The following is a 26,513-nucleotide window of genomic DNA, read 5'->3' on the forward strand; positions in this document are numbered from 1 at the left end:
GTCAGTAATAATTTATATCATAGAACGTAACAGCAGAGCTCAGAGTAGATTTCATGTTAGAACTGGTGCCTCTTGATGTTTGAAGGTGCCCTTGGTTGATTTGATAGAAAATATGCTTTCAGTAATGAAGTTCTGTTAGGAAAAATAATGAGGGGAAGACAGAAGGACAGGGAAATCAAGGTGAAAAGTAAGCACTTAAGAGTCCTTTCACATTTGTTCGAATGCTGTCAGTGAAATGTTCCAGCTTAATTTGAGCCTAGGAGTGCAACTCCTTTTATTCCTGTTTACTGTTGATAGAAACTACCGTTGAATAAAAAATTAGAAGAATACAGGTGACACCTCTGTGACATAGGTAGCAAAAAAGCATTGGAATTTTGCAGAGTGACAAGGGCTTGTTTTCATCATGGCCAAAATCTTAAACCAAGAGAACACACAGCACAGAGGATTTTTGCTCATTACCCTGGATGAGCCACTGCATTGAATGTGAGTGCTGGGAGGAAAAAAATCATCTAATAATTGCTTTATCTTCAGACAGGCTCATGTACCACCAGTGTGCTTTGTGATCACCACAGATAAGCATATCTTTCAAATGAAGTGCTGCTAGACACACTATAATTGTAAATCTTCCCTGAGAGAACTCATGTACATGAGTTATACACTGAGTTAACTGTATGCACATATGTATACCCAGGCAATGAGATGATGATGTGCTGGAAGATATTTTCAGTTCTTTTTGCCATTCTCATTTGTTTATAGAAAAGCTCTTAAATGCAGTAAGAGAAACACTGTTTGTATCATCTGTGTTTTGCTTTTTAAGTGTTCATGGGGCCATGTTATGGCATCTGATTTATTTTGAGAGAAAATACTTAGTGGAATATAAAAGACAAGCTACAATTCCTTGCCTGTTCTTTTGATGTTTCCTGCTTTTTTCTTTTTTAATGGCAATGGAACAGAGCCAAACAGTTTCCCCTTTGTGTAGTTTATTAGGTTATCTATCTACCGCATAGAACAAAAGTAGAAAGGATAGTTTTGGTAATCTTGTCAGTTATGTTTCTGTTAGCACACTTCCAAAGTTCACCTCATTGGCTGCTTATCAAAGAAATGTTCATTTTTACTAGCTTGTAGTCATGCCCTTGAGTCAGAATCCCAAACAACTTCCTTTCAGGGGCCTGAAGTGCCCCATTCATGCAGGTTCTGATCTGTACATTGCAATGTTCCTACAGCCAATCAGAATGGGGGTCGTGTGTGCTCTGTTTCTGAGCTCCAGTGCTTTTTAGAAATTGAATACACTGTCCTTCCCTTTAAAAATAAAGGTGATTTTCTGTTTCAACTTTACCTTACTTAAGTAGAGCAAAACCAAAGCACTGTCCTATTTCCTTTTTATGTTGCAGACAGAATGGAGTTTTGTATAGCATCTGAGTAACTTTTTATATAGCCATAGAAACAGGGTTTTTTAATTGGTATTTGATTAAGACAGAAGATGAAAGAAGGAAAGAAAAGAATCTGAGCTTGTGGGGCATTTTAAGGCAGAGCGGTCTCTTAGGGAAAAGGAAGGGCACAGTGTTTGGTGTACTAAAATAGGCCTTTGGCAACCCAGTTTCATATCTATGCTTCCTGTTTAGGATCTTGAAGAGTCCCTCTGGGATGTATCTTACGTGTTTCAGTGAAAGTCAAGGTCTGAACTACTTCCAAGGATCTGCCTAACTCCCATTGTAATCACTCAGTGTTTCTTGCTAGCTAGCTCTAAGCCTTCAAAGCAACTCAGCAGACAGGACACTTAAAAGAGTACCTACATTAATTTTTTCACCTCTCTGCCTTGTTAGTCCTATGTCGCAAATGGGAGATAAACATTGTCTTACCTCACTGAGGTGCAACAAGGATCAATAAGATGGTGAGGCAGTTGAATGATACACCTATGAGTACACAGAAAGTCAAAGGCAAGATATATGGCAGGGTGGTTGGAACTAGATGATCTTAAGGTCCTTTCCAACCCTAACTATTCTATGATTCTATTTCGGAGAAATCTCATTGACAGAAATGGCTAAGCAGATATTCACTATTTCTGTTACATGATCCACTTAATGGTGTCTGTCCATGCACACACTATGAAAGGGTATGTTTGAACATGCACACACAGTTATATACACTTGTGTATATAGATATTCGTGTTTCTGTTATGCTTTCCAAATCAACTATTATATAGCCTGTTCTGTGGGCACAAATCTGGGAGCTATTACAGTCAGGAAAGTCATAACAGCCTTGCAGAGTAGAATTCTCCATATTTTCCTCATGTGGTAACCACTCTGTAAGATTACTTAATTAATAACAAGCAGGGAGTAACCATCAGCCAAAATAAAACAAGCCCTAAATGTGAGTTATCAACAACTTCAACTTGCAACATGAAGTTTCTTCTTAATGCATGTTTGTTTGTTTCAAATAAAGTACTTACAGTGCTGCTATTTTATTTTCTTTTAACCAGGTGAATGGAGCGAAGCTCTTTATCCGTTGCTGACAACACTCACAGACTGTGTAGCCATGATGAGTGACAAGGCAAAGAAAGCCATGGTCTTTTTGTTGATGCAGGACAGTGCCCCAACAATAGGGCTCTGCCTGAGCCTTCAGTATCGCAGGGATGTTGTCTTCTGCCAAACTGTAAGCAAGCAAATATGTATGATTTGATTGCACTTTGACATGTGGTGGGGTCTGTATGAAATCTGAAAGATTACTGTTTTCAGAATTTTTCGTATCTGTTGTACTCTCAGGTTTAACATAGTGATCTCTCCTCACAGGAGATCCTGTCCTTGCTGTCGTTTACATGCATTTGACAATATGTAACTGAAGGGTCCCCTTGGATATACATTCACTATTTTAAACAAAAATTATTCCAGAACTAGTGAAAGTATACTGCTTTCTATATACTGCTTTGCATTCTAATGCCACCAGACTAAAACCAGAAGATGTAAAGGGTACTCCCTCAGTTACCTTTTGTTGTTTTTTGCATTGAGAAAACCGACAGGATCCGTAGTAGCTAAAGAGAGAAGTCCAACTACAGGGAGGGAAATGAGTGCTGGGTTTCTTTTCCCCAGGAGTTCTGTGTCTGAGCCTGCTGGAGTTCCTTTTGCTGATTAGCAGATGGCTGCACTAAAAAGCCTTCCACATTTCTTCTGCCCACTACATTTCTGTAGTGTGTCTACTTCCCTGTGAAATCAGTATCTCATTCATTTCTTTCAAACAGCTTATCTCTTGGACACTGTTTGGTAGGGCTATTGTCCAAAAATGTGATGTCTCATAGAAATAAATTCAGGGATTTTTTCTATGCAAAACACATTTCATAGTACAGATAATTTTTAAACTCAGTGCTTTGGTTATGTTTACCCATCATAAACAGAACTTTATTCCCTTCTATTTAATTCTGTAACAAAGTTGTACACCTGTGTACATAGTATATGGCAATCACCTGGGAAATTCCTTTGTTGACAGAGTGACTTAAGACTAGTACTAATCTTAGTATTGATCTAGTACTAGGTCTTCAGGATGTTGTCCTGAATATCTTGTAACACTAGAGTTGGAATCTTTGCATAATGCAGGTACTCCATTTTAAAGCTATCTTAAGATGGCATTTAAAAAAAAAATCATTTATTCATTCTATCAAAACCCATGGCCTGGAACTAGCTGTGGTGCTTTTCCATCTGTAACTAGAACAGTTCTCCAAGGAGACTTTTTTGTAACTCATAAGTTGTAGACCCTTATACAAGTGATTGTATCCAGAAAACAAACAGATGCAAGATCAACAGCCTTCCCATTTTGGGAGAGCTTGCAACATGAAGGCAGTGTGCCCTACATCTGATTTTATGAATGTTTTGGGCAGTTGCCTCTTTTCAGCTGTAAGGGAAAGAAAAGTGACATTGAAGGGAAAAGAGCATCAGTCTGACAGATTTTATGGCACTTCTTATATGTGGTATTGTTTCTGCTTGGGTCTGAAGAGCCTTTTTTGTCTTGAATAATTTCACTTTTGTGTGTTTTCTCTCCCACAGCTGACTGCTCTCATTTGTGGTTTCATTATCAAGCTGAGGAACTGCCTGCATGATGATGGATTTCTAAGACAACTCTACACCATTGGCTTGCTGGCACAGTTTGAGAGCCTGCTGAGTACTTATGGTAAAGGCACAGGGCAAGTGGGTGGTATTAGCTGTTGAGCCAGCAAATTCTGCATTAAATTGGCAGAATACAGCCGAATACGAGTGTTTTGGATAAGCTGCAGCTCAGCTACAAAATTATTTTGAAAACTGAAATGGAAAAGCACGTTATATCTAAAGCACTTAATTAGCTAACAACTCTGAAGCTCTTCACATTTAATTGAATTACTTCTAAAGAGAAACTATACCTGTTTTATTCCAACGCTAACTATTCTATGATTCTGTAATGTCAGAGGTGTAAAAAAAAACAAAATTTATCTCAGTGATTCTTTTTTCAGGAAAGAAATGGATTAAAGTTTTGGTAAGCTGGGAGAATCTGTGCCCAAAACAATGCTTTTTGAATGTCCTTGGCCTCCTGTAATCTTACAGCACAAATTAAGATTAAAGAGAGAATACAAAAAGGGATAGTACTTTGTTCAAAATGTTTCAGTCCTGTGTCTGAACAGCCATCTGGATGTCAAGGAATGCTTTGCTGAACAAATGTGGAATATCTTGTAACTTTTCCAACACACTTTTACAACACAAAGGATATGTCTGTGGCAATGCAGAGAGGTACTTACTAGCATCATCAAAACTGGAAAATCAGCATATATAATCTACTTAAACAACAGTAGCCTGGACTGTTCTAGATAATTGGTGTTTCCCAAACTCATACAGTCAATGATGACATTGTCTACAGTCTGTAGGTCAAGGTGAAAGCCTGGTCTCCAGAACCTCTTTGTCCATAGACCTTTAAGAGAGCGGTGACCTACAGTTGTCATAAAATTGATAAAGGGAAGTTGTACATAATGAGTAATGGTTACAATTCACTTTTTCTTCCATGATTTAGGTGAGGAGCTGGCAATGCTGGAGGACATGAGTCTGGGAATCATGGACTTGAGGAATGTAACCTTTAAAGTAACTCAGGCCACATCAAATACATCTAGTGACATGCTGCCAGTCATCACTGGAAATCGGTAAACAAAGCAAAACAAATATACTTTACTCTTTACGAGATGGGGACATGCCGAGGTTTTCTCTTTCTACCCAAGTTGTAGAAGAGCTGCAGTATTAATGAGCAGAACAAAATCAGCTTTGCTCAGGAAATTGGAATTCTGATTGAAATGTCCATGAGAATGTAAAATCAACACTACAGGTTGTGGAGGCTTGCTTTTGAACTAGAATAGCTTTTCTGATTAGGAACAACCTGTGGAGTTCCTTAAAGTCCTCAGTTTTGACTGATACTTTTTTTAATAATTGTATTATGTTCCAGATGTTATCCTTCTTTGCATAAATAATACACTCTCAGAATGTAGCTTTTTGATCTTTATGTCTAATGGCTGTTTATTTATTTGCAGTGATGGATTTAATGTAAGGATCCCCTTGCCAAGCGCCTTGTTTGATTTGTTGCCGCGAGAGATTCAAAGTGGCATGTTATTGAGGGTTCAGCCTGTTCTTTTCAACGTGGGAATCAATGAGCAGCAAACCCTAGCAGAGAAGTATGTATTCAGTCATGCAAGCTCAACCTTAACGGCAGCTCAGCAATCTCCTCTTCTGATGGAAGAATGTCTCTATGCAGTCACAGTGTTGCGTTACTAACAGTGATTCAATTTCTCCAGTACACAAACAAGGGAATATTAAGTTGTCAAAATCAAAACAAACAAAAGGAGGTCCTTCTTTATATGGCATGTAGCTGTGGAGCATCTTGCCTCATGGGTTTGAGTCTAGTGCAGGTTCATGTGGTTCAGAAGTGAATTTTCAGACAAGGAAATCTATCATGAGCTGTTTAACACAGGGGGCTGCTTGTGACTTTAGACCTCTGTGAGTGACAGATCACTAAAAGCTGAGAAGTCATTCTGAGTATTGCTGTGTATTTGCCCTCTTGGTTTTGCACCCTCTTGTGGCTACTGTCAAAAACTGGATAATGGGCTAGGTGGACCTTTGTTTTAACATCTTGCAGTACTTAGTAATGCAACACTGTTTTTATAAGGCTGAAATATATGATTATACTTGCTAGGGAAAGAGCCACCAGAGCTTTCCTCTGTTATGGCCATATCCTGTAAATAATACGTTGACAGATAAGTGCTCTGATGGAGAACTCCAGTGAGATAAGGCAGATGCATGTTTTGACAGCAGCCTTGGTACCAGGGTTGACTGTATAGTGGGGGATAGCTAGCAGTTATCCAGCAGTTACTGCTGTCCTCTATTGCCTATAAATGTGACTAACATAGTTACAGTTGTCGGTGCTCTTGTCTGTTTATCTATGTATGGAGCTATAGTTAGCTGAGATGCATTGTTGACAATATTTATTACATTCATGGTTTATTACTCCTAGATTCGTATTTCTCATTTACATTTCTGAGGTCAAAGTGCTCAATCCTATCTACTGATGTTATGGTTACAAATAGCTTATGAACTAAACTAGTAAATCCATTATTAAATGTTTGAACTTAGGTGAAATAATTTACCAGAGAGGTATTTAATATCGAAAGAGATACACAAAAGCCAAAGAATTTTAAACACTGTTTTGTACAAGATTTTTCTTTAACCTTCCTTCCCACTTTTCACCTCAGACTCGAGTATTTTCTTTTTCTGTAATGAATCACTACAACACTTCTCTGTTACGCTTTACTTGGCATTTGAATGGTTAGGAATTTCATGGGATGACTCTTTAAACTGTTCGAGTAGTCATATTGCCAAGTGCCAGTGTTTCAAAGAAGAGGAGAAGCCTTTTACTTTGGGCTTAACTGTTCCATTCTTCATCTTTTAAAGGTTTGGAGACACTTCATTGCAGGAAATAATTAACATGGAAAGCTTAGTGCGGTTGAATTCATATTTTGAGCAGTTCAAGGAAGTTTTGCCTGATGATTGTAAGTATTTGGTAATTAATGGCAAATTTGGTTGAACAGCACAATTCAGGCTTTTTTTTTGCTTCCTGTAAGTTGTTAAATTTTGCATTAGTTACTTCCAAGAAATCTCTTTTAACACTTCAGTATTAAGTAGAATAGATTCAAGAGGTTTAAGGTCAGTCTGATTAACTTTCCTTTTTCAGTTTACTTTTACTTTATAACTCTTTCTAAATGGCATTATGTACTGTATAAACATACAGATAGGGAGTTAGATTGCTGTGAGGGAAAGGCATAAAAATGACAGGTTATAGCAGCAGCACTTTTATGTGTAGTTTTTGGTCACATTCTCTACGTTTATATTAACCTACACAGAGAAAAATTGGTTTTAGGAACTTACTCACTTTCCCTCTGCTTATCAGTTGGCACTTTTCTATAATAGTTGCATCTGCAGTCACCAACAGAGAAGTCTAGCACCTGGAAGAGAGATAATAGCTACAAGCTTGAATTTTACTGGTTACATAGGAAAATTTATTCCTTGTTAAAGTGTTTTTGGAGGCAGTGCCATAAATGTTACTTATATGTGACCACACATGGAGAAAATTCATTGATTTGTTGTTATTAGTATCAAACCTCTCATAAACTAGTATCATTGGGTTCCGCAATTGCAATTTTATTGCAGAAATACAAATGCAGTAGCATGCAATGGGATAGTAAGGATTCTGATGTTAAAGTATGTTATTGTACTTCCAGTTATCGCTGATTTTTTTGATGCTGCTGAGAGCAAAAGCTGTTTCCCTCCTACCAGGAGGGATTCATAATCCTGCACAATTAAGTCTCTGAAATTTTCACTCTGAAAATTTAACTTTTTATTTACAGTATTCTAGTATTAGACTTTTTTGTCAAGTTCAAAACTTAATCAATTTCAAGTGATTTTTGTTCTACTTTTCTCTCAATTACTAATTTCTCTTTCTAATCTTCTTTAATAATAGTTCCCATTCAGCTCCTTCCTCTCTTCTTTGATTTTGCTTGCCTTTTATTTTTAATTACTTCAGTCTCTTCCCTTGTCCCCAAACCTTCAATGTGGATCCAATAGTGGTTTAGCTTTGGAGTTTTTTCCTTGAAACTCTGTTTAGCCCTGCAGTCTGTTTTGCACCTGGTCATTTGTTCCTTCCCATTTCATGTCTTTAAAACTGTTTTAATTTTATACTTATTTTCCTCTATTTTTAAACAGCACTGGTGCCGTGACCTTGAGCTTCCCCTTTGCCAGTAACATGCCTTATACTAAAGATTTTTTTCAAGTAAATGGAAGTTGTGAATAAGGCTGGCATGCAATGTTGGACAGGTGGCATTAACATGCTTCTTAATAGTGAAGGAAAACAAAACAGTCTTGTGTCCATCTGCCTGTTCTCCCTTACTCTGGTTACTTGTCATTACATTTATCCCTGCCACATGAAATGGATACCCTAATGAGGGAAAACCCACCGTATGCCAAAACTTCCTTCTGCTTCACTGTTTGTCCTGGGTAAATGTAGACATATTGTATCTGGTTTTGCAATCCAGCTTGGACAAATGGTTTGTGGTTATAAAGATTTAGCAGGAGTTTTGCTTAAAGTATGGAAAAAAAATTATAATGGTGTCCCCACCAGCAAGTGTGCTAAAGATGCTCTGTGGACAACTGAGACAAACCTGGAGCTCTGCTTGTTATAAGGAAAGTCTAAGGGTGTTTTGTACCTCCTCTGGGGTGATATTTATGATGTACAAAGTGAAACACATTTTTCCATAAGCCCTTGTCAAGAGAGAATAACATTTTACATTTAACTGTAAAACAGGTGGTTATTATGACCTGCCAGTGGTGTAGTCTGTGCTAAGTAGAGGAAAAAGAAAAATGAAATGGATTATTCTTGGGGACAAGAGGCCTAGGGAAGTATCTGCTGGCAGGTGTAGGTAATGTTCCTTTCAAGAATACTACAGAAGGGAAGTTGATTCCTGACTCACTGTCCTCTGTGCTCTTAATTCTAAGTGAAGTGAATTACTGTCTTAGCTTCATTAGCTCCTCATCTTTAGAAATACCTGTGGAGATGGTCTATGTCATGTTTTTGTTTACAGGTATTACTTTCTAGGCATAGAGTTCAAGCAGAACAGACCAGTATATGCACAATATTGCTAATCATAGAATAGAATCATTTAGGCTGAAAAAGACCTTTAAGATCATCAAGTCCGACCATTAACACTGCCAAGTCCACCACTAAACCATGTGCCTGAGTACCATCTCGGTACATCTTTTGCATACTTCCAGATATGAGGACTCCACCATTTCCCTGGACAACCTGTTCCAATGCTTGATAATCCTTTCAGTGAAGAATTTTTTCCCAGTATCCAGTCTAAACCTCCCCTGGTGCAGCTTGAGGCCGTTACTGCTTATCCTATCGCTTCTTACCTGGGAGAAGAGATTGACCCCAAACTTGCTAGAGCTTCCTTTCAGGCAGTTGTAGGGAGTGATAAGGTCCCCCCCTGAGCCTTCTCTTCTCCAGACTAACCAACCCGAGCTCCCTCAACTGCTCCTCATAAGACTTGTGCCCTATACCCTTCCACCAGTCTTACTCCCTTTGTTCACACTGTTATTATATTGCTATCAGATTCTGAGCACCTGAAGTTTTAAATGAATGTGCATTTCCAGTTGATTTTAATTAAAATTGAATTTGTTTTGTTGGTGGTACTAAGTAATTAAGAATTGCTTACAAGCTTTGACTCAAGCAAACATGACTGCATTTGCAACAGGCATGTAGGAACACTTTCCACGTAACTTATCTTGTAGAAGTGTTGAATACAGTTAAGTAAGTGGAGTTGGTTTTGTTTGTTCTACAGGTCTACCTCGATCTCGTAGTCAGACGTGCCTGCCTGAACTGTTAAGATTTCTGGGACAAAATGTACATGCAAGGAAAAATAAGAATGTTGATATCCTTTGGCAAGCTGCTGAGGTATTTAATAATCTAAGCATCTCTGCATAGTTCAGCTGATTTTCTTTATGGATACATATTTTCATCTCTTTTATTACTTATATGTTCCAATTTTTTCATTTGCCTGCACAAAACTTGGAATGTTGACAGGTTACACTTCCTCTAGAATAAGATATGGGGAGATAAAATGTATTTTCCACATCAGTAATTTCCCTACAACTCATGCAACAAAGCTCTGCTTTCTCAAAAATGACAACTTTTGACATCAGTCCTACACAACATTAGTGTCTTTCTAAGGAGAAGTACAGGTGTGTTCTCTGACAGAAGGTTATGCATGAGGAAGAAATGATGAATTGTATATCCATTTCTAGATATGCCGCAGGCTAAATGGTGTTCGGTTTACAAGCTGTAAAAGTGCCAAGGATAGGACTGCCATGTCGGTCACCCTAGAGCAGTGTTTGATCCTACAGCATGAACATGGAATGGCTCCCCAGGTCTTCACCCAGGCTCTGGAGTGTATGAGGAGGTAAGAGTTTGACTTGTGTCACTTATTCCTAAATAAAGAACCATGCAAACTGCAGAGGAGCAGAGGTCTCTGTTTCTGTCAAAAGGAAAAAACCTGAAGTCAGAAAACTGCAAAACTGGCTGCTAGAATTCATCCCTCCCTTGCATGTATTAGTGAGTTGCATATGCTAAAGCTAGTTGTTACCAGATTTGCATCACATGGGCTTTAGTTTTCAGCAGTGAATTGGGATTTTTCAGAGAAGCATGCAAGAATGTGTTTTCAGTTAATGCTGAGCTTACAGAACGGAAAACTGGTTCTTCTTTGAATGTTGTTTAATGGTGGTGTTACCTGAACTGTCATAGCACTGGGTTTCCTAGTTCTAGATCAGGCAGGTTTCTCAGGGATGATCTTTTGTTCTTGGAAACACAGACACCTGCAGTTTGCAATGGTTTGCCACATGTATTCTTTAGCAGTGAAACACTGTTCACTGCGTGAAATGTCAGTATGGGTGTTTCACGATACAGCAACCAAATTTCATCACAACGTGTCAGTGTGCTCTTGTCATATCGATATAACAATGTTCTGTATTCTGAAGCAGCAGAGATGTTTGCAGAGTTAAATACTGTACTAAAAAAAAAAAAAAGAAAATCTGTTTACTGTTGTTCAATGCCTTGTTTCAAGCACTGCTGGAAAACTCCGTAACTCACATACCAAAAGAAAGGATAAGAAATCTAGCTTTAGTCTCTTATCAATGTAGTTCAACAATGCTGTTCAGTCCTGTTTTTCAACATTCACTCTTACTGAATGTACTGTACTGTGTGTCTTCTCACCAAATTCTCTAGAGTGTTCAATTCTCTTATCCTTTCTGTATGTTTTTGCTGTTTGACCCTTTCTTACTCTTCAGTTACCTGGAAGGGAAATGTCTCATATAATAACACTTGCAGCCTCTTACACTAATAATTTGGGGTTTATATCTACATCTGATTGGATGTCACTGGACCTTTTTTATTTTCCCTTTTTTCTGCATCGTTACAATGTTAGTAAAGCACATGCAAACTGCAGTCAGAGACTAGTTAAACCTTGGTTCTAGAAACAAAATGGAACAGTTTTGTGAGGGAGAAGTTATTCACTTAAAATGGAGTTAAGCAGCTCTCAAATATCTTTATTTAAATTATGCAACTCATCAACTTAGACACCTGAAAGAAAAAAAGCTTTGTTGCACAGTTGTTTATTTAGAGTGAGAAAAAAAGCTAATTGAGTATAATATTAGGAATTTTGTTTCTTTAAATTTGTCACTGAGTAAATGTTGGGTTTTTAATGCAGCTATGGACACAACAGAGACAGAGATTAATACCAACACTGTTTTGGACTATCAATTTAATATAACCCAGGATCAGATAAAATATTGACCCAAGAAAAACACTGCTTTATGTTGACCTATGCAGGGATATTGAATGAGGGCAAATAATGAGACTTGCCCTGACAGGTGAAAGATGCGACTTTGTCTCCTGTTAAATCTTTGACTTGAGATTGTGCAGAACAAATACTGACTAGTCCTGAAGGAATACTAAGACTATTCTTCAAGCCCATCACTCTTTCTTCCTCACATCTCATTGCTCTTTTGGGCAGGTGGTTGTGGTTTTAAAATTATTTGCCAGTTCTGCTCAGAACAATGGCACAGAATTAACAAAGCTTAACAAGAGAGTGAGCATTACAGAACAACTATATAGGAGTCCAGCTCCACCCAAATCCATTTCAGCCTGGACAGGATGATCTGAGCTAGATGACAGACATAGGAAGTGAAAAGGCAGCAAATTACTTCCAGGCATTCAGAAAATGTTCTTTTTCTTTTAACTTGGATCTTTTTATTGTGCAACCACTGGAAAATGAAGGCTTGGTTCAGCCTTGAAGACTTCTAAAATTTCGGGGGCAGTTGGAAAGACAGGAAAAGTGCTTAAAGAAAGTGGGACTCAATGAAAGCATTTCACCTCTACTGGTAACTTTCCAAACAAGAAAAGCATCCTTGCTTATGCTCTTGAAAAGTTAAGAAAGCACCCTCTTCTTTATGGTCTTTAGAGGTGTTAGTTCCCACTTACTTTCTCAGGGACTTCCTTTCCTTCCCAGCCTTGTGATAATTATGGATCTGTGATAATTATGTTCAGTGAGGAGGACATCAGGGAGAGAACACTGAGTACTCATTGCAGATTCTTGCAGAAATTCACAGATTCAAATTTGTGGTTTTCACCTTAGAAACAAATATTCCATTAAAATAAACTCACTTTTCTGTTAAATAAGTTGCGGCTTTTTCAGCCCCAAATCAAGTATATGGTAACTCACAGCCTACAAATAGTAAATCATTATGATATGTCTGGAAGTCCAAGCTGCAGAGGAAATGACTACCTGGCTGGTAAGGCAAATCAAAGGCAAAGTCCAACTAGCTCACATAGCCTCTTCCATCTGCAGCAGTGCCAAAATCCTCCCCTAGACCTGTGATTACCTGACCTCCCTTTCCCTTCACGATTACTGGCCTGTCAGATACGCCAGTGGAGCTGTTTGTGTGAATATGTTCCAATCCAGCTTCAGTCAGAACCAGCCTGGGTACCAAAATCCCTTAGACATTTAAGGTGGCCCAGCTCATTTTCATTAAACCAATTAGGAACTTCAGCCAACAAAGAAAAGCTGTCTCTGACAGGGGCTCTTGAAAAGCAGTTGGAAATGGGGTGAGGGAAATGATCTCTTCTAGCTGCCATGGAGCCAGCTAAGCAGATGACATAATGAAGCCCTGACAGCTGTGTTTGCATATGATCACTCACTGCAATAAAACAGCCATGATAAATAGCTGAGTCGGATTTCTTCACTGGTTGACCTGTTTTAAGAATACAACTGTGATGAGTTGACCTTGGCCATCTGCCAGACTCCTGCTCAGCTGCTCTCTCACTCCCCCTGCTCAACAAGACAGGAGAAGATATGATGAAAAAACTTGTGGGTTGAGATAAATACAGGGAGATCCCATGCCAGTTAGTGTTGCAGGCAAAGCAGACTTGACTTTTGCCAATAGATTTCAGTGGTAAGAAACAAAGACAAAAACTACAACACCTTCCCTCCACAACCCATATTGTCCCAGGCTCAAGTACTTCACTGCTTCATTCCTGACTCCTCTACCTCCTCCCCATATTGAGCAGGTCGAAGGAGGTGATCCTGCCCCTCTATTCTGCTCTCGTGAGACCCTACTTGGAGTACTGTGTACATTTCTGGTGTCCTCACCATAAAAAGGACATGGAACTGTTGGAACAAGTCCAGAGGAGAGCCACGAGGATGATCAGGGGACTGGAGCACCTCCCGTATGAAGACAGGCTGAGAAAGTTGGGGCTGTTCAGCCTGGAGAAGAGAAGGCTGAGTGGAGACCTCATAGCAGCCTTCCAGTATCTGAAGGGGGCCTATGAGGGTGCTGGGGAGGGACGCTTCATCAGGAACTGTAGTGATAGGGCAAAGGGCAATGTTTCAAGTTAGATATAAGGAAGAAGTTCTTTACTGTGAGGGTAGTGAGGCACTGGAACAGGTTGCCCAAAGAACTGGTAAATGCTCTATCCCTGGCAGTGTTGAAGGACAGGTTGGATGGAGTCTTGGGCAACATAGTCTAGTGTGTGGTGTCGCTGCCCATGCAGGGAGGTTGGAATTAGATGATCTTAAGGTCCTTTCCAACCCTAACTATTCTACGATTCTATGGGGAATGGGGGTTTGCAGTTGGTCCATAACAGCTCCTCTGCTGTTTCTTCCTCCTTCACTCTTCCCCACTCCAGCATGGGTCCTTCCCATGGGCTGCTGTCCTTCAGGGTAAACTTGCTTCTGCATACTCTCTACATGCCCAGTTTCCTTCAGGAAATATTCACCTTCTCTACCACTGGGCCCTCCATGGGCTGCAGTGTGGATATCTGCTCCACTGTACTCATCTCCATGGCTGCAGGGGAATCCCTGCTCCAGCACCTGGGGCACCTTCTCCCCTCCTTCCCTGACTTTGGTGCTAATAGGGCTGCTTCTCACATATTTTCCTGCAACTGCTCACTGCCTTGCAGTGTTTTGCCTTTTCTTACATACACTTTGCCCAAGGCACCACTATCTTGGCCAAGGGAGCTGGTTGTGCCTGCAGTGGGTCCATTTGAGTTGCCTGGAGCCAGCTGTGTTCAACACAGGGCAGACAAATCTTCTCCTCACATAGAGGATTCCCATACACATGCTCGACTAACAGGGAATTTGCTTCATCTCTTTACTCTGGTCCTCCCCTGGAGGTAGTCTGCTGATGAATGTTTTAAGACACTGTACAATTTGGTATATTGGTTATTTCCAAAGTTGACTTTTCACCCCTCAGGTGGAAGTGTCTACATGGGCCAACAGTGACAAGGAACACGCTTTCCAGCTCTTGCCTCCATTTGCACTGTATGTGTCTGTGCATATGTCTTTGTGTAAAATTGAGTAGCTTGATAGCTTTAATGGTACAGATGTGGCATGTGATGTTCCTAACGTCTTCTTGCCATTTCGAGCCTTTCTTCCTTCTTGCCCTCTCCTATTGTTTTACTTCCTTATCTATATTCTAAAACACTTTCTTTCCTCCAGGCTATTCTGTTGAGCCTTTATCCACAACTTTCCAGTCAGCATTAGCTTTCCACATACTGCTTCTCCTGAGCACTTACACACACACTACTGTCCACACCACTACAAAGATAATCAGGATTTGTAGGCATCACAGATTCAATCTGCCCTTATCCAGTATAGGCACCAGGAGATGAAAACATTTGCATCACCAATTTTGATGTGTTAATCCAGATCAGAAATACAGTTAGTTTCGTTCCCTACCCACCTAATTCCATTTGACTTGAAATGCCACCAGCTTCTGAAGGCCTTTTTCCCCCTTCCACCACATCTAGGGTATCTCTGTATTCCAAGACACTGTCTGTTGGTTACCTAACCTTGCTACACAACAAGCAAGGTTATGTACCACATTTTATGATGGAGTGAGTGCACTTGTTCTAAGGGCAGCACAGGTTGCATTTAGCTGTTACTTTGTAAACTAAACGTAGAGTTGAACTGGAGAGGGTATAAGAGAAATCTAAAATGAAACACCACACTACAAAGCCTCAGGTTACCTGAAGAGGTGTACTCTACTGTCAGTCTTCGGTGCTCAAAGCAATGTAGGAAGCAGGGGCATAACGAGATGGGCTGTGCTATATGTCTTGCCTTTATATGCATATATTGAGGCACTTCAGAAACATGCATTTTAGAAAACATATCAATACACATGTGAATTCATGTTGAAGCAGAAAAGTGGGTGGTTTGGGGTTATTTTTGTTTACATATTGAGCAGGTAGTTAAGAGGTTAAATTATATCACTGCAGCCTAAGTGGAAAGATGTTTGAAAGGGTCAAATACTATAATGGTTATTCATGTTCAGCTTGCTTTTCAGAGCTCCACTTCTTTGCAGCATGCAAAGGCATGGCAGAGCAGCATGGGATATTATTGCTTGGCAATCTGAAACAATGAACATGGAAAACCATTTATATTCAACCTACATGTGTTTATTTTTAGTGGACTACAGTACTTCTTTCTTATTTTTCTCTTTTTATTCTCTTTCCCTCTCCTTATTTCTGTAATTGTGCTGACACATATTTTTGAGACGTTTTCCCACTCTTTCTTTACTTCATCTTCTGGATTTTGTTGTGCTTTCTTCCATGTTTTTTCATTTTCTTGACCACCTTGTGTTGCCATCTCTTTTTATACATTCATTTGCATGTCCGTCTTCCTTTATGTTTTATTTCCCTCCTCCCAACCTTCTTCCTTTTCACAGCATTGGAACACGGGAGGTAGTCACCCAGAAGAACTTGAGTGGCTTGGTGCCCATCCGTGATTTCAGACTAGATCCCAGCCTCCTCTACTCTATTCCTTTACTAGCTCTGAGCCCCAATTTACTGATTGTGTGGCTGTTTCTGAGCATAGCTTACCTGGTGGCCAGATTACGTTGCAAGTGAAGATAAAGTTTAAAAACAAAAGCAAAAAAAAAGCTTGAATGTGTATTGCCACTTGGTACCTGCTGGACAAAGGAATGTGTCATAGCATTGTCTGCCAGGAATTATTATTATGCCTTACAATTTTACGTTTCTATTGTACTAAACTGTAAATACACATCAAATTATTTTATCAAAAAGAATTGTATTGAAACTTTAAATTCTTGTTCTGCTTTCAGTGCTTGTAACATAGTCTGACATTGGCCTGTTACCTCGTTCCTTTAGCCGGCCTGAAGATCTCTTACCAAATATAGTTTTGTGTTACTTGTTTCATGTATTCCAGAGAAAGGAACTCTGTCTGAAAAGAATTTGTATCTTTTGTATATTTAAGGTGTATGCTAATCTTGCCTTTCATTTTTACGAGGTATGAAGAGAAAAATAAAAACATGGGAGGGGTTTATAAGAAATTGTAAGAAATTTATTTAAAGAAATAAACAAATTTCTACCTTCATTTCAAATGATAATATCCAAATTACATTGCTGAACAATTTGTAGAGCCATAGTCTTGTTCCTTTCTCATGGTTAAGTATGTTCTAACAGACCAGTGTACCCACTCAGAAAATGACCGCAGTGCACTGCATGTAGAATTCGTTCATTCTATTTGTAGATCTGCATTTTGTAATGTATTAAAGACATGAAGTGAATGACTTATGGTTAGAAAGAGGATGTAATCTGCATTAGCCTGCTAATGGTCCATTATCTGTTTCAGGTGCTCTATTATAGAACGTACTCTGAAACAGGGTCATTCTCATCCTAGAAGTTAAAGATAGCAGTCTTTAATATTTCAGGCAAGAAGAGGGAGGTATCAGTTAGCTCCTTTAGTAGGTGGGTTCGAGGTTTTCCACTGCACTTTGTTTTAATTACACTAGACTAAATATTACTGTTATTTCCATTTTTAAGTGTTGGACAGCTTTAATAAATTATGATGTTGATAGTGGCTTAGAGATAAATGAATGATGGTAAGTTAGCATTTATTTAAGTGATGAGACTAAAGCAGCTTACCTAGTTTAGTCACGCAGAATAACTGCAGATGAAATTTGGTCATTGTTGATATATGACATCACCCTGGAAGAGGCCTACTAAACTGAAAGATTTTGTTGCTGCAGTTGTCTGGCAGAGCTTGTCAATAGCAATAGCTGATTAAAAAACCTAACCTCATTTAATGTACTTTGCTAAATTCATGAAGGAATTTACTTCGCTTGGTGCCTGAGATGACAGAAAATTGGGCTTTTGAGGAGAATTCTCCTAGTACTGTGATTTCTATTTTCTACTGTTATTAACTTGCTTAAAAACCATAGGTAGCTATAGCTTTTATTATCAGTCTTAGTGGCATTTGAAATTACCTGCTGAGAGAGGTAAGCTTAAGAAAAGAAAAAAAGCACAGTTAGAGTAAAAAATAGAGCAAAATCCTAAATTTGGTGAATATTCTAACTAAAACCAAAAAAATATGTGGTTATATTTGTATCTTCATGGAATCAGACTGTACAGTACACTGTCTCCTGGTAGTTTTCCTCACTATTCTTCCTATTTTCTTTTAAAAGGAAAACAAAAACAAAACCAAAACAACCAGAAAACAAACCCCAAACCAACAGAAAGCCATACATATCTATCTATATTTACATATAAATATTTAAACATCCTATTTCTTTTTAGTTGCAATGAATTTAGGTAAATCTTTACTGGTGATGAGATTTAAAATTGTGGTATGATGGTACTGGACCCATCCACACCCTGTGCTGCTATCTGGTACCACTGTGTCTCTGTACATATGATTTCTTCTTCCTGCTTAACACTGGATCATTTGCTATGGGTACCAAAATCTGCCTTTTTACAAAGTGAAGAAATGTCAGGTTGGACTGTGGCTTTGCTCTTGCAATGTGATGAGTGTCATGGGCTCTGTCTAACAAGATGTGAAAGTAATTTTAGTAGGTGTTATCTCCACTGAACTCCCTAAGATTATTAATCTGTTTAAATAAAGCATAAAGGCTTTGCTCATGACTATCACTAGAGTTTTGCAGTAAGATCACCCTTAAATTTATCTAGAATAAAACCCCAGGCTTTCTGAAAACAGTCTAGTTCTTTTCTTACTTTCTTAAGCTTTAGTGGGAACAAGTTTTCATCCTTTTTATTTTTAGCTTGGTCTGTGCTGTCATTCAGGCATTCAGATTTAAAATGCTGTAGTGCACGCTGCTTATGTGCCTCCAGAAGAAGAAACACAGTACATGAGATGGTGTGTGAAATACATCTTTGTCACCATCTCTGTGGCCTCCTTGTGCCATGAAGGGGCATGTGCAGTAACCAGATGCAGCGGGATGAATTATGAACAGAATCATTCACATTGGAGTGAAAATGCTCATCTGGTATCCCATATTTGCTAGTTAACCATTGTTTTTATTAGTACTCGGAAGTATAAATTGTGTCTATTTTTGATTAATCTGTTTGACTGCAAGAGCTTCTGGAGGGGGGGTTGCTGTAAAACACAGAGCAATGCCATGAAAACAGTGTTATTATGTACAATCCATTCTATAAAAGGCGGGCACAGATTGTGCTTTGGAGACAAATTTCAAACTCACTTAAACTGTGTCTTAAAGCAAAAAGTTACTATATTTTACAAGGTTGATCTAGGAGGTACATACAGAACACAGTTCTGGTCAGTTTAACTAGCCAAAATTAGAAGAACAGTGAGGTCAATTTGAGTGAGAGAGCTTTCAAACTGAATGGGAATCCAAACCCTTCTTTTCAATCAGATGACCACAGTTTCTGTGGTAGATGCTGCAGCATCTCCAGGACAGGAATAAAGTGGCATTTCCACCATAAGATGCTGTACTGTACACTTTGCCATGAAGTTCTAGTATTCGTTGTTTAGGTTTCAGTCCTCTTATCAGGGAAAGACATTCTCCTGCAAGCCTAACTTGATCTATAATATATATGTAAACAATAGTGCTTCCTCTTTGTATGTCTGTTTCTGGATATAATCAAAGGAACTGTGAAGTAGATTTATGAGTGTAAAGAAGCCTTATAACTGGAGTAGTTTTCTATTGTAGCACAGAACCTCTTTGTAATGTGGGGCAGTTGCACCAAAGCATTGAGTGAAAATGAAATTCTCCACAGCTTTGTTTCATTGGAGTGATGACTGTCAGTGCAGCCAATCTTTTTTGCACCCACACAAAGCTGGTGTTTCATGATTAAGATTTTTTTAGACTATGTTGGTTTTCAAGTCAATTTATGCATGCAGAGTTTACTGGAAAGTCATTATTTTTGTATCAGCTCTAGTCTTTAAGTAAGTACTGATAATACAGGGAACAATAAAATTACTTCCAAGTTCTTATTGAGAGATCAGCAGTTTTTGGTTTTCAGCTTAATGTATTAATAAATTAGCAGAACTGCTTTTAAGCAATCTCTTGGGATCCCTTGTGCAAAGAAGCTGCTTGTGAGCTCCTGAAATACATGAAACCATCGGGGAAAGAACTTTTTTAAGTAGATGTGCTGCTGCTTTTTAGAAATGCAAAACTAGCAATCTGACATAGCATGTGTCCATCCTGTGTGCTTCTGACTGGCATTGTATGATGAGTCCTCATTTTTAATATTTGCAGTGGCAAATCAATTAAGCGCTCATTAAATATAACCAACTTTTTTTTTCAATGCTATAAAATAACCAGTTCATTTCATCTTAGTTTAAGTCTTTTTTATTTTTCTTTTTTTCCTTTTTACTGCTGTCATTTTTTGTGCTTGTTTTTTTTCCCCAGTGAGGGTTGTCGCCGAGAAAATACAATGAAGAATGTTGGATGTCGCAAGTATGCATTTAATTCCCTGCAACTGAAGGCTTTCCCAAAGTATTACAGGCCTCCAGAAGGAACTTATGGAAAAGTTGAAACATAAGCATACTATGTCCTTTAATTGCTGTTCCATTAAAACGTGTGGATACACTCTAGATTAATACGTGATTTTGTCATCCAGAGGAGATAAATCACCTTTTTGTACGTTTCGCTAGGTTATCCAGAGCATGTTACTTACAGAATTGGAATCTCTAGTAACAATTATTCTGACACCTTAGCTTGAGAATAGTGTGATACCGCTCTGCCCGTTTAAATAGCCTTCAGTGTATGTAAGATGACCAGATATTGTGCTACTTCCTAATTATCTATATGCAAATAGCTAGGTACCTCCTGGGTGGGCAGGGACTCTAGGAATGGCGTTGGGCAGCTGTTTCATGTCACATCTTTTTATACGGAATTGAATTTGAGATTGAGCTTTTCATAAACTTTTTAAAACTGCGAGTAAAACTCAAAAGTTGTAAATAAAAAGGGATTGGATCCTAGATGGTCTAATAGCTGTAGAATGCATTGTTACAATCAAGAAACAGAAGTTTAACTTAAAAAGAACAAATCAGCACAATAAAAGCCAGGAGTATAATTTGTTTTACTGTATATAGGATGGCACCTTCATAAACGATATTAACAGTACAGAAAAGGCCAGGCATATGAAGTCTGGTCCAAATAAAACAAATTCCCGTTGTCTTTGGCAAGTAAGGACTTGGGCACACATCTGATGTTAAGAACTGTTTTGGAAACATGGTGATACTTGATCATTAACACCAGCAACAGTTCCCTCTGCCCTTCCCCACTACAAAGCAAGTGCAACAAGCAGGTTGCTAATGTTGCATGTGACATGTTGGGTCTCTCCCATGGTGTCGTATATTTATTAACACATTTTTACCCATGAATTTTTATGTCAGTTCTGGATTTTAAGTATCTTGGGGGGAGGGGGGTTATTTTTTTTATTGGTATTTGATTTTTTTCTCTCATGTCAATTTTGTATGTCAATACAAAAATGCTGAAAGTGCCCAATGCATCCCTGCTACTCCATAACCCAAATTGTTTTCTTTGCATTTTACCTGGGCAGGTGTTCAGAATCCAGGGAGGGGGAAGTATGACTGTTTTCAGGGCATTTCTGAGGAAGGTGGCAATGCCCCATGTTGATAGAAAGGAACTGTTCATGTACTACCAGTACTGCGCTAGAACCGCAGGTGTGTTCTAGCTTATGACAAGGTGATCAGTTTGATAAGGGTTTGATAAAAAACATTTAACAGATCCCCTCAGAAATAATCTCCCAAAGAATGCCTTTGAAACTACAATAACTTTTTAAAAAGCAGCTAAACCTTAATCTCCAAATTTGAACAAGATTTTAACAGAATCCCTAACAGGATTAAATCAGCCTAGGTTCCTTCAGCACACTGTGCCCTGTTCTTCTTAGCTTCTAAGAATGTCAGTTTTAGAATAGAAAAATCTGCCCATTTATTCTTGTGAAAGTAGCAACAGCCAGGTAAGTATACGGCTGTTTTCTGGTTCCTTTCTCCCTCTCACTGATGTTTGTCTGTGCTGTCACTGCTCTCTCAGTCAGTCATGTTCATTCTGCTCCCATGCAGGTTTGGGGGTTACAGGTCCAGCAGTTTTTGCATTTTGCTTGTTGCAATCAAACGCTGAGCAGCATGTCAGAGAGCCAGGTCAGAGAACGTTCTGCTGAGTGAGGTTGTTACTGTTAGTTCCATCTCTCTCGGATAACAAAACACTGAACTGTGTGCAAAATCTGTGTATTGTAGTACCTGTCCCAGGTGTTAGCAAATCACCTATGGTAGAAGAGTCCCTTGGGATTTAACCAACCCTGTTCACCATAATAAATAAAATGTTGGGTTTGTTTTATTTTTTAGCTAATGAGTAAACAAATATATGGTGAGAAAGCTTTTCAATGGGATCTCTTTGGACAATGTTGCTCCATTAGTTCTGCTCAACATTCAGTCCCAGGCCCATTATTAAATGCTACATTTATTTTTGTATAAATTATACTCTTTGTATTCCTTAGTTTTTATGAGTTGATAATTTTATTTTGTATATTTCAAACATATTGAATTACGTTCCAAGTCCTGTGTTGTTACACTAAAAATCTTGTGATGTTCAGCTTCGGAAGAGAAGAACAAGAGGTCTGTTGAAACAATTAACAGAGCCACTCTCTCACACTGTGGCCAACAATCATTAGATCTGCTCTCGAGCTTAGTGAGCCTTTATTTATTTTCTATACCAATGTAATCAGAAAAAGTGGCTGAATTTTGTATGTGCATGGTTTTTGCTCACCTTTTCAAAGTGGTGGAATACCAGTCTCAAGTACGGCGTTATTTTGTTTCAAATATCCTGATTTCGGTATGCTTACACGTAAAACATGGTTGTCCAGCTAACATTTTATATATACGCCAGTGTCAGTACATGCACATCAATGGGCTTGTTTAAAGGGCGCAATGAACAGTAAGATCTTGGCCAGTTCATCAAAAAAGGAAAACTGTGAAACTTGAAATCCACATAGGACGCTTCACAAGGGTGAAGTAAGCTTTTCTGTTGCACAGGAGAGGCAAAATTAAGGATTACTGTAAAAATAAGTTCTGTCTAATGGTCTTTTTGAGTACATTTTTTTAAATTATAAAACAAACAAAGGTAAAAAAAAAACTGTTGCCAATTATGTTCTGTGTATGTTCTGTGAAAGTACCTACAGCACAGTTGCCTTTTGTTTCATTTATACATGTAAAATTATTGTATAATACAACACTGTTTTGTCCCAAGACAACTGTATTTGCCAAGCTTTGTGCATTGAAATATTTTTATTTATTTGGTTTTGGGCAGTATTAATATATCATATGGCTACTGTTTTATATATTCTAGTTCATCCAATCCATGTATGCTGTAAATGTGCTAGTCTTTAGGATGAAAACCAATAAAAGAACTGACAAGAATAACAAATGATGGTGTTTGTGGTAAATTAAAAGAAACACTTTTGGGTTCATTAACTTGCTAGCTTTATCTGTTGGAGAATACATTAAGCCAAGTTGTGTATGGAGATATTTTACACAGACCTGCGAGTCAGAAAGCAGTTCCTTCTAATCCCCACAGAAGTACAGCTGCTATCAATTTTATGTAGTTAAGCCAGGCACCAGTTTGTCCCACATGCCATACATTCAGTAGCAGTCAAAGAAAGAAACAGTATGAGATTATTTTTGTTCTTAATCTTACATACTTTCTCTGTGAACCTTCTGTGAGACCTTCCTGAGCTTCCTTCTCTGTTTTTCACTCTTCCTTCCATTAACAGAATCCCTTCTCTGCCGCTGCTTCCTCTTCAGCCAGCTCATCCCTCCAGCAGCTTCAGTGCTGCTTTTCAGCAGGGGTAGGTTGTCACTGTCGATTGTCATTTTGGTTTCAGGTTAATTAAATTTTATATAATAGCATAACAGAGAATAATCCAGAGCATTCTGATTCCTGTAAAATATGAAGAATAGAACATAAAAACGTAATTCTGCTGTCACTGCATATTTGAGAACTGCCAATGACACTTTTGTTTGCACGAGAGAGGACTGAGGACCACAAGTAGGGCTCAGTGAAGTAGTTTTTCTAGTTACACAGAAAAAAAACCACACCAGAAAAAAACCCAAACAAACCCACACTGCTTTCATTTAGAATGCAAAGGGGAAGATTCTTGACAGGTGTGAATGCCTAAATTGCAAATGCAAAATACATTTACATACATGTGTGCATATATACATATCTGTATTTCAAAAATGTTTAATTAAGTGTCAAAAATGTATCTACCAGTGTTCATTTTCATTTAAAAAGGTGAGGTGTTTCAAAGATGGTTGAAAGTTTAACATCTTTAAAAGACATTCCTAGCTACTGGAGAGATTCTCACTTTGAAGCTGACATGGGTGCCTGTGTAATGACTGCTGCATTCAAAACCCAAGGTGACTGTGGATCTGGGTTGCCTTGGAACTGTAGCTGTATGAGGGTTGTAAATGATGCTGTGGGGAGCTGCAGAGAGTGACAATGACTGCGTGCTTCCATGTGAAACCAGAACTCGTTCCATCTCTTTGCCATGACTTTTGCTATACAACAGCTTTCAGGCAGGACCTGAAGCTCTGGAACAGCCTTCTGTGTACAGGCACAGACTACACTTCAGAAAGGCTTGCCTGATATCACAAATATCTTAAAGCTTGAAATGTACTCTTGACAAAAGAGAGGTAGATTTAATAGATGCTTGAAATAATAGAAAAACAAGAGGATGACAACAGAAACACAGTAAAGGGCTTGTTTAAATCAGAAAAGGAGTCCTCATCAGAAGAACCTGTAGGTAATTTTGGTGACCAAGAGTAAGCTTTTTCAGTGTTTTTCTGTTTGTGAATTCCTAAAAATTTCTAAGACCTGCCTCAGAAATACGATATCTACATTGCTGCCAGCCACATATGGGTTTGTTTAAAATAGCTCTCCCTAATGAATGACAAGACTTTCAGGCTGTGAATGGGAAACCTTAATGGCAACCTCTTTCCTCACATCGTTTTAAAAGTCAGGCAAACCTTCTGTTCCCAAAGAATGAAATATTTTCCGTTGCAACTCCCTCCCTTTGGCAGCATGATGGTGACATCTGGAGCTCAGTACTGTTCAACGTGAGCAACTGATGGCATGAAAACATAGCTTATAAAAGCCTAGTATCCCTGCCAAACACCCCACTTTTGTTGGGTTTTGGTTTTGGGGGTTTTTTATTTAAACTGTGCCAATATTAAGTTGTTTGTTATTTGGCAGCCTGGTCCCTGTATTCCACGCGGCCTTCAGCATTAAGTTCTTACTTTTTGCAGTGGCTGTTGTATTTGTACATATACCCCAAGTATTCTGAATGTGAAGTTCTGGAAATGCGTGTTTTACAGATTTTACAGCATCAGGAACTCACAATACACCCCCTAATGTAATTTATTGTAAAGTTTTGGTCCTTAGAGTCAACATATTTGAGATAATGTGCTGGTTTATTATTTACATGTATTGTTTTGTACCTAACCCCAAATTGTTACGCTTGCTGTTACTGAGGGAGCAGGGCAGAGGAGTCTCCGCTAGTAACAGCAGCTGTAGCCCCAGACTAGATCCCATTGTCCAGAGTCGGTCACTGCCCATCAGGTTCACTAAATGTTTAATTATTCATAAAATTGAGAAGTTAAGAGAGATTACACTGGCCAATGGGAAGAGCACTGCCTGGAACGTGAGCAAATTACGCTGTGGCTGAAATAAGGGATCTCGGGGTGGGGGAATGGTTTTGTTTACTAGTCCTTCCATCAGGATCATTGGAAATCTTTTCTGCTGAAACTACACAGGGATTCCGCAGAAAAACCTCTGAAAAGGGAGTCTGAAACTATGTCCCAGTTGGATGGTGTGGACAAAAGGGTAAGATGTTCTAGAAAATTCTCAGTCTAATGCTAAGGACTACAGAACTGGCATATAAAGCAGTTAATTACCCAGCGGGCCTTCAGATCAGCCCTGATGGTGATGACTAATTGCTTCAGCCTGCTGCTTCACACAAGCTTTTTCAATCAGCACATCAAAGCATCATCCTTGAAGCTCTGACTGCCGCGCAGGCCCCACGGCAGCTGTGCAGGCGCAGACACCGCCGATTTAACCCGTTTTCGGTCGGTGCCATTCACACGTCTGTTCTCTCCCCGTCCCCTTCCCCTTTCCCTCTCCCGCCATCTGAGCGCTGTTGCACACGCGCAGTAGGAGGAGGCTGGAGCCGGGCGTGGGAGGAGGTTACCTCAGGTGAGGCTGGCGGAGGGGCCGAGCGGGAGGGAGGGAGGGAGGGAGGGAAGGAAGACGCAGCCTCAGTGGAACACCTCTGTCTGCCGCGGTGGAGGTCGGTAGAGCCGGTGAAGCACCCGCAGCTGTAGCGTCCGCCTTTCTTTCAGAGGGCACCAGAAAAGGGAGGCCGCTGACAGGTGCAGCCGATCCCTTGTTGTAGAGCTCCCGCCTCACATCCCATAGAATTATAGAACACTAGGTTGGACCTCAAAGATCAACAGGTCCAACCTTTCTAAGCAATATATGACCTAGGCTATGTGTCCCAGTGCTGTGTCCAGCCGAATCTTGAAAGTGTCCAGTGTTAGGGAATCCACTGCTTCC

General features: G+C 39.2%; 1 protein-coding gene across 12 annotated transcripts in view; it reads left to right on the forward strand.

Annotated features, from left to right (window-relative positions):
- The window catches only part of INPP4A (inositol polyphosphate-4-phosphatase type I A), a 129,068-nt gene extending 105,741 nt beyond the window's left edge, over window positions 1-23,327 (forward strand). For all 12 annotated transcript variants that reach the window (XM_031050973.2, XM_031050971.2, XM_031050977.2 and 9 more), the window contains 8 exons: window positions 2,480-2,652; window positions 4,035-4,158; window positions 5,026-5,152; window positions 5,534-5,674; window positions 6,948-7,045; window positions 9,890-10,002; window positions 10,353-10,507; window positions 20,289-23,327. In XM_031050973.2, the coding sequence (XP_030906833.2) occupies window positions 2,480-2,652; window positions 4,035-4,158; window positions 5,026-5,152; window positions 5,534-5,674; window positions 6,948-7,045; window positions 9,890-10,002; window positions 10,353-10,507; window positions 20,289-20,421 (1,064 nt within the window). In that variant the 3' untranslated portion in view covers window positions 20,422-23,327. The remainder of the gene's footprint in view (window positions 1-2,479; window positions 2,653-4,034; window positions 4,159-5,025; window positions 5,153-5,533; window positions 5,675-6,947; window positions 7,046-9,889; window positions 10,003-10,352; window positions 10,508-20,288) is intronic.
- The last annotated feature ends 3,186 nt before the right edge of the window (window positions 23,328-26,513 follow it).

This window comes from Melopsittacus undulatus, chromosome 2 (assembly GCF_012275295.1).
Source record: "Melopsittacus undulatus isolate bMelUnd1 chromosome 2, bMelUnd1.mat.Z, whole genome shotgun sequence".
NCBI lineage: Eukaryota > Metazoa > Chordata > Aves > Psittaciformes > Psittaculidae > Melopsittacus > Melopsittacus undulatus.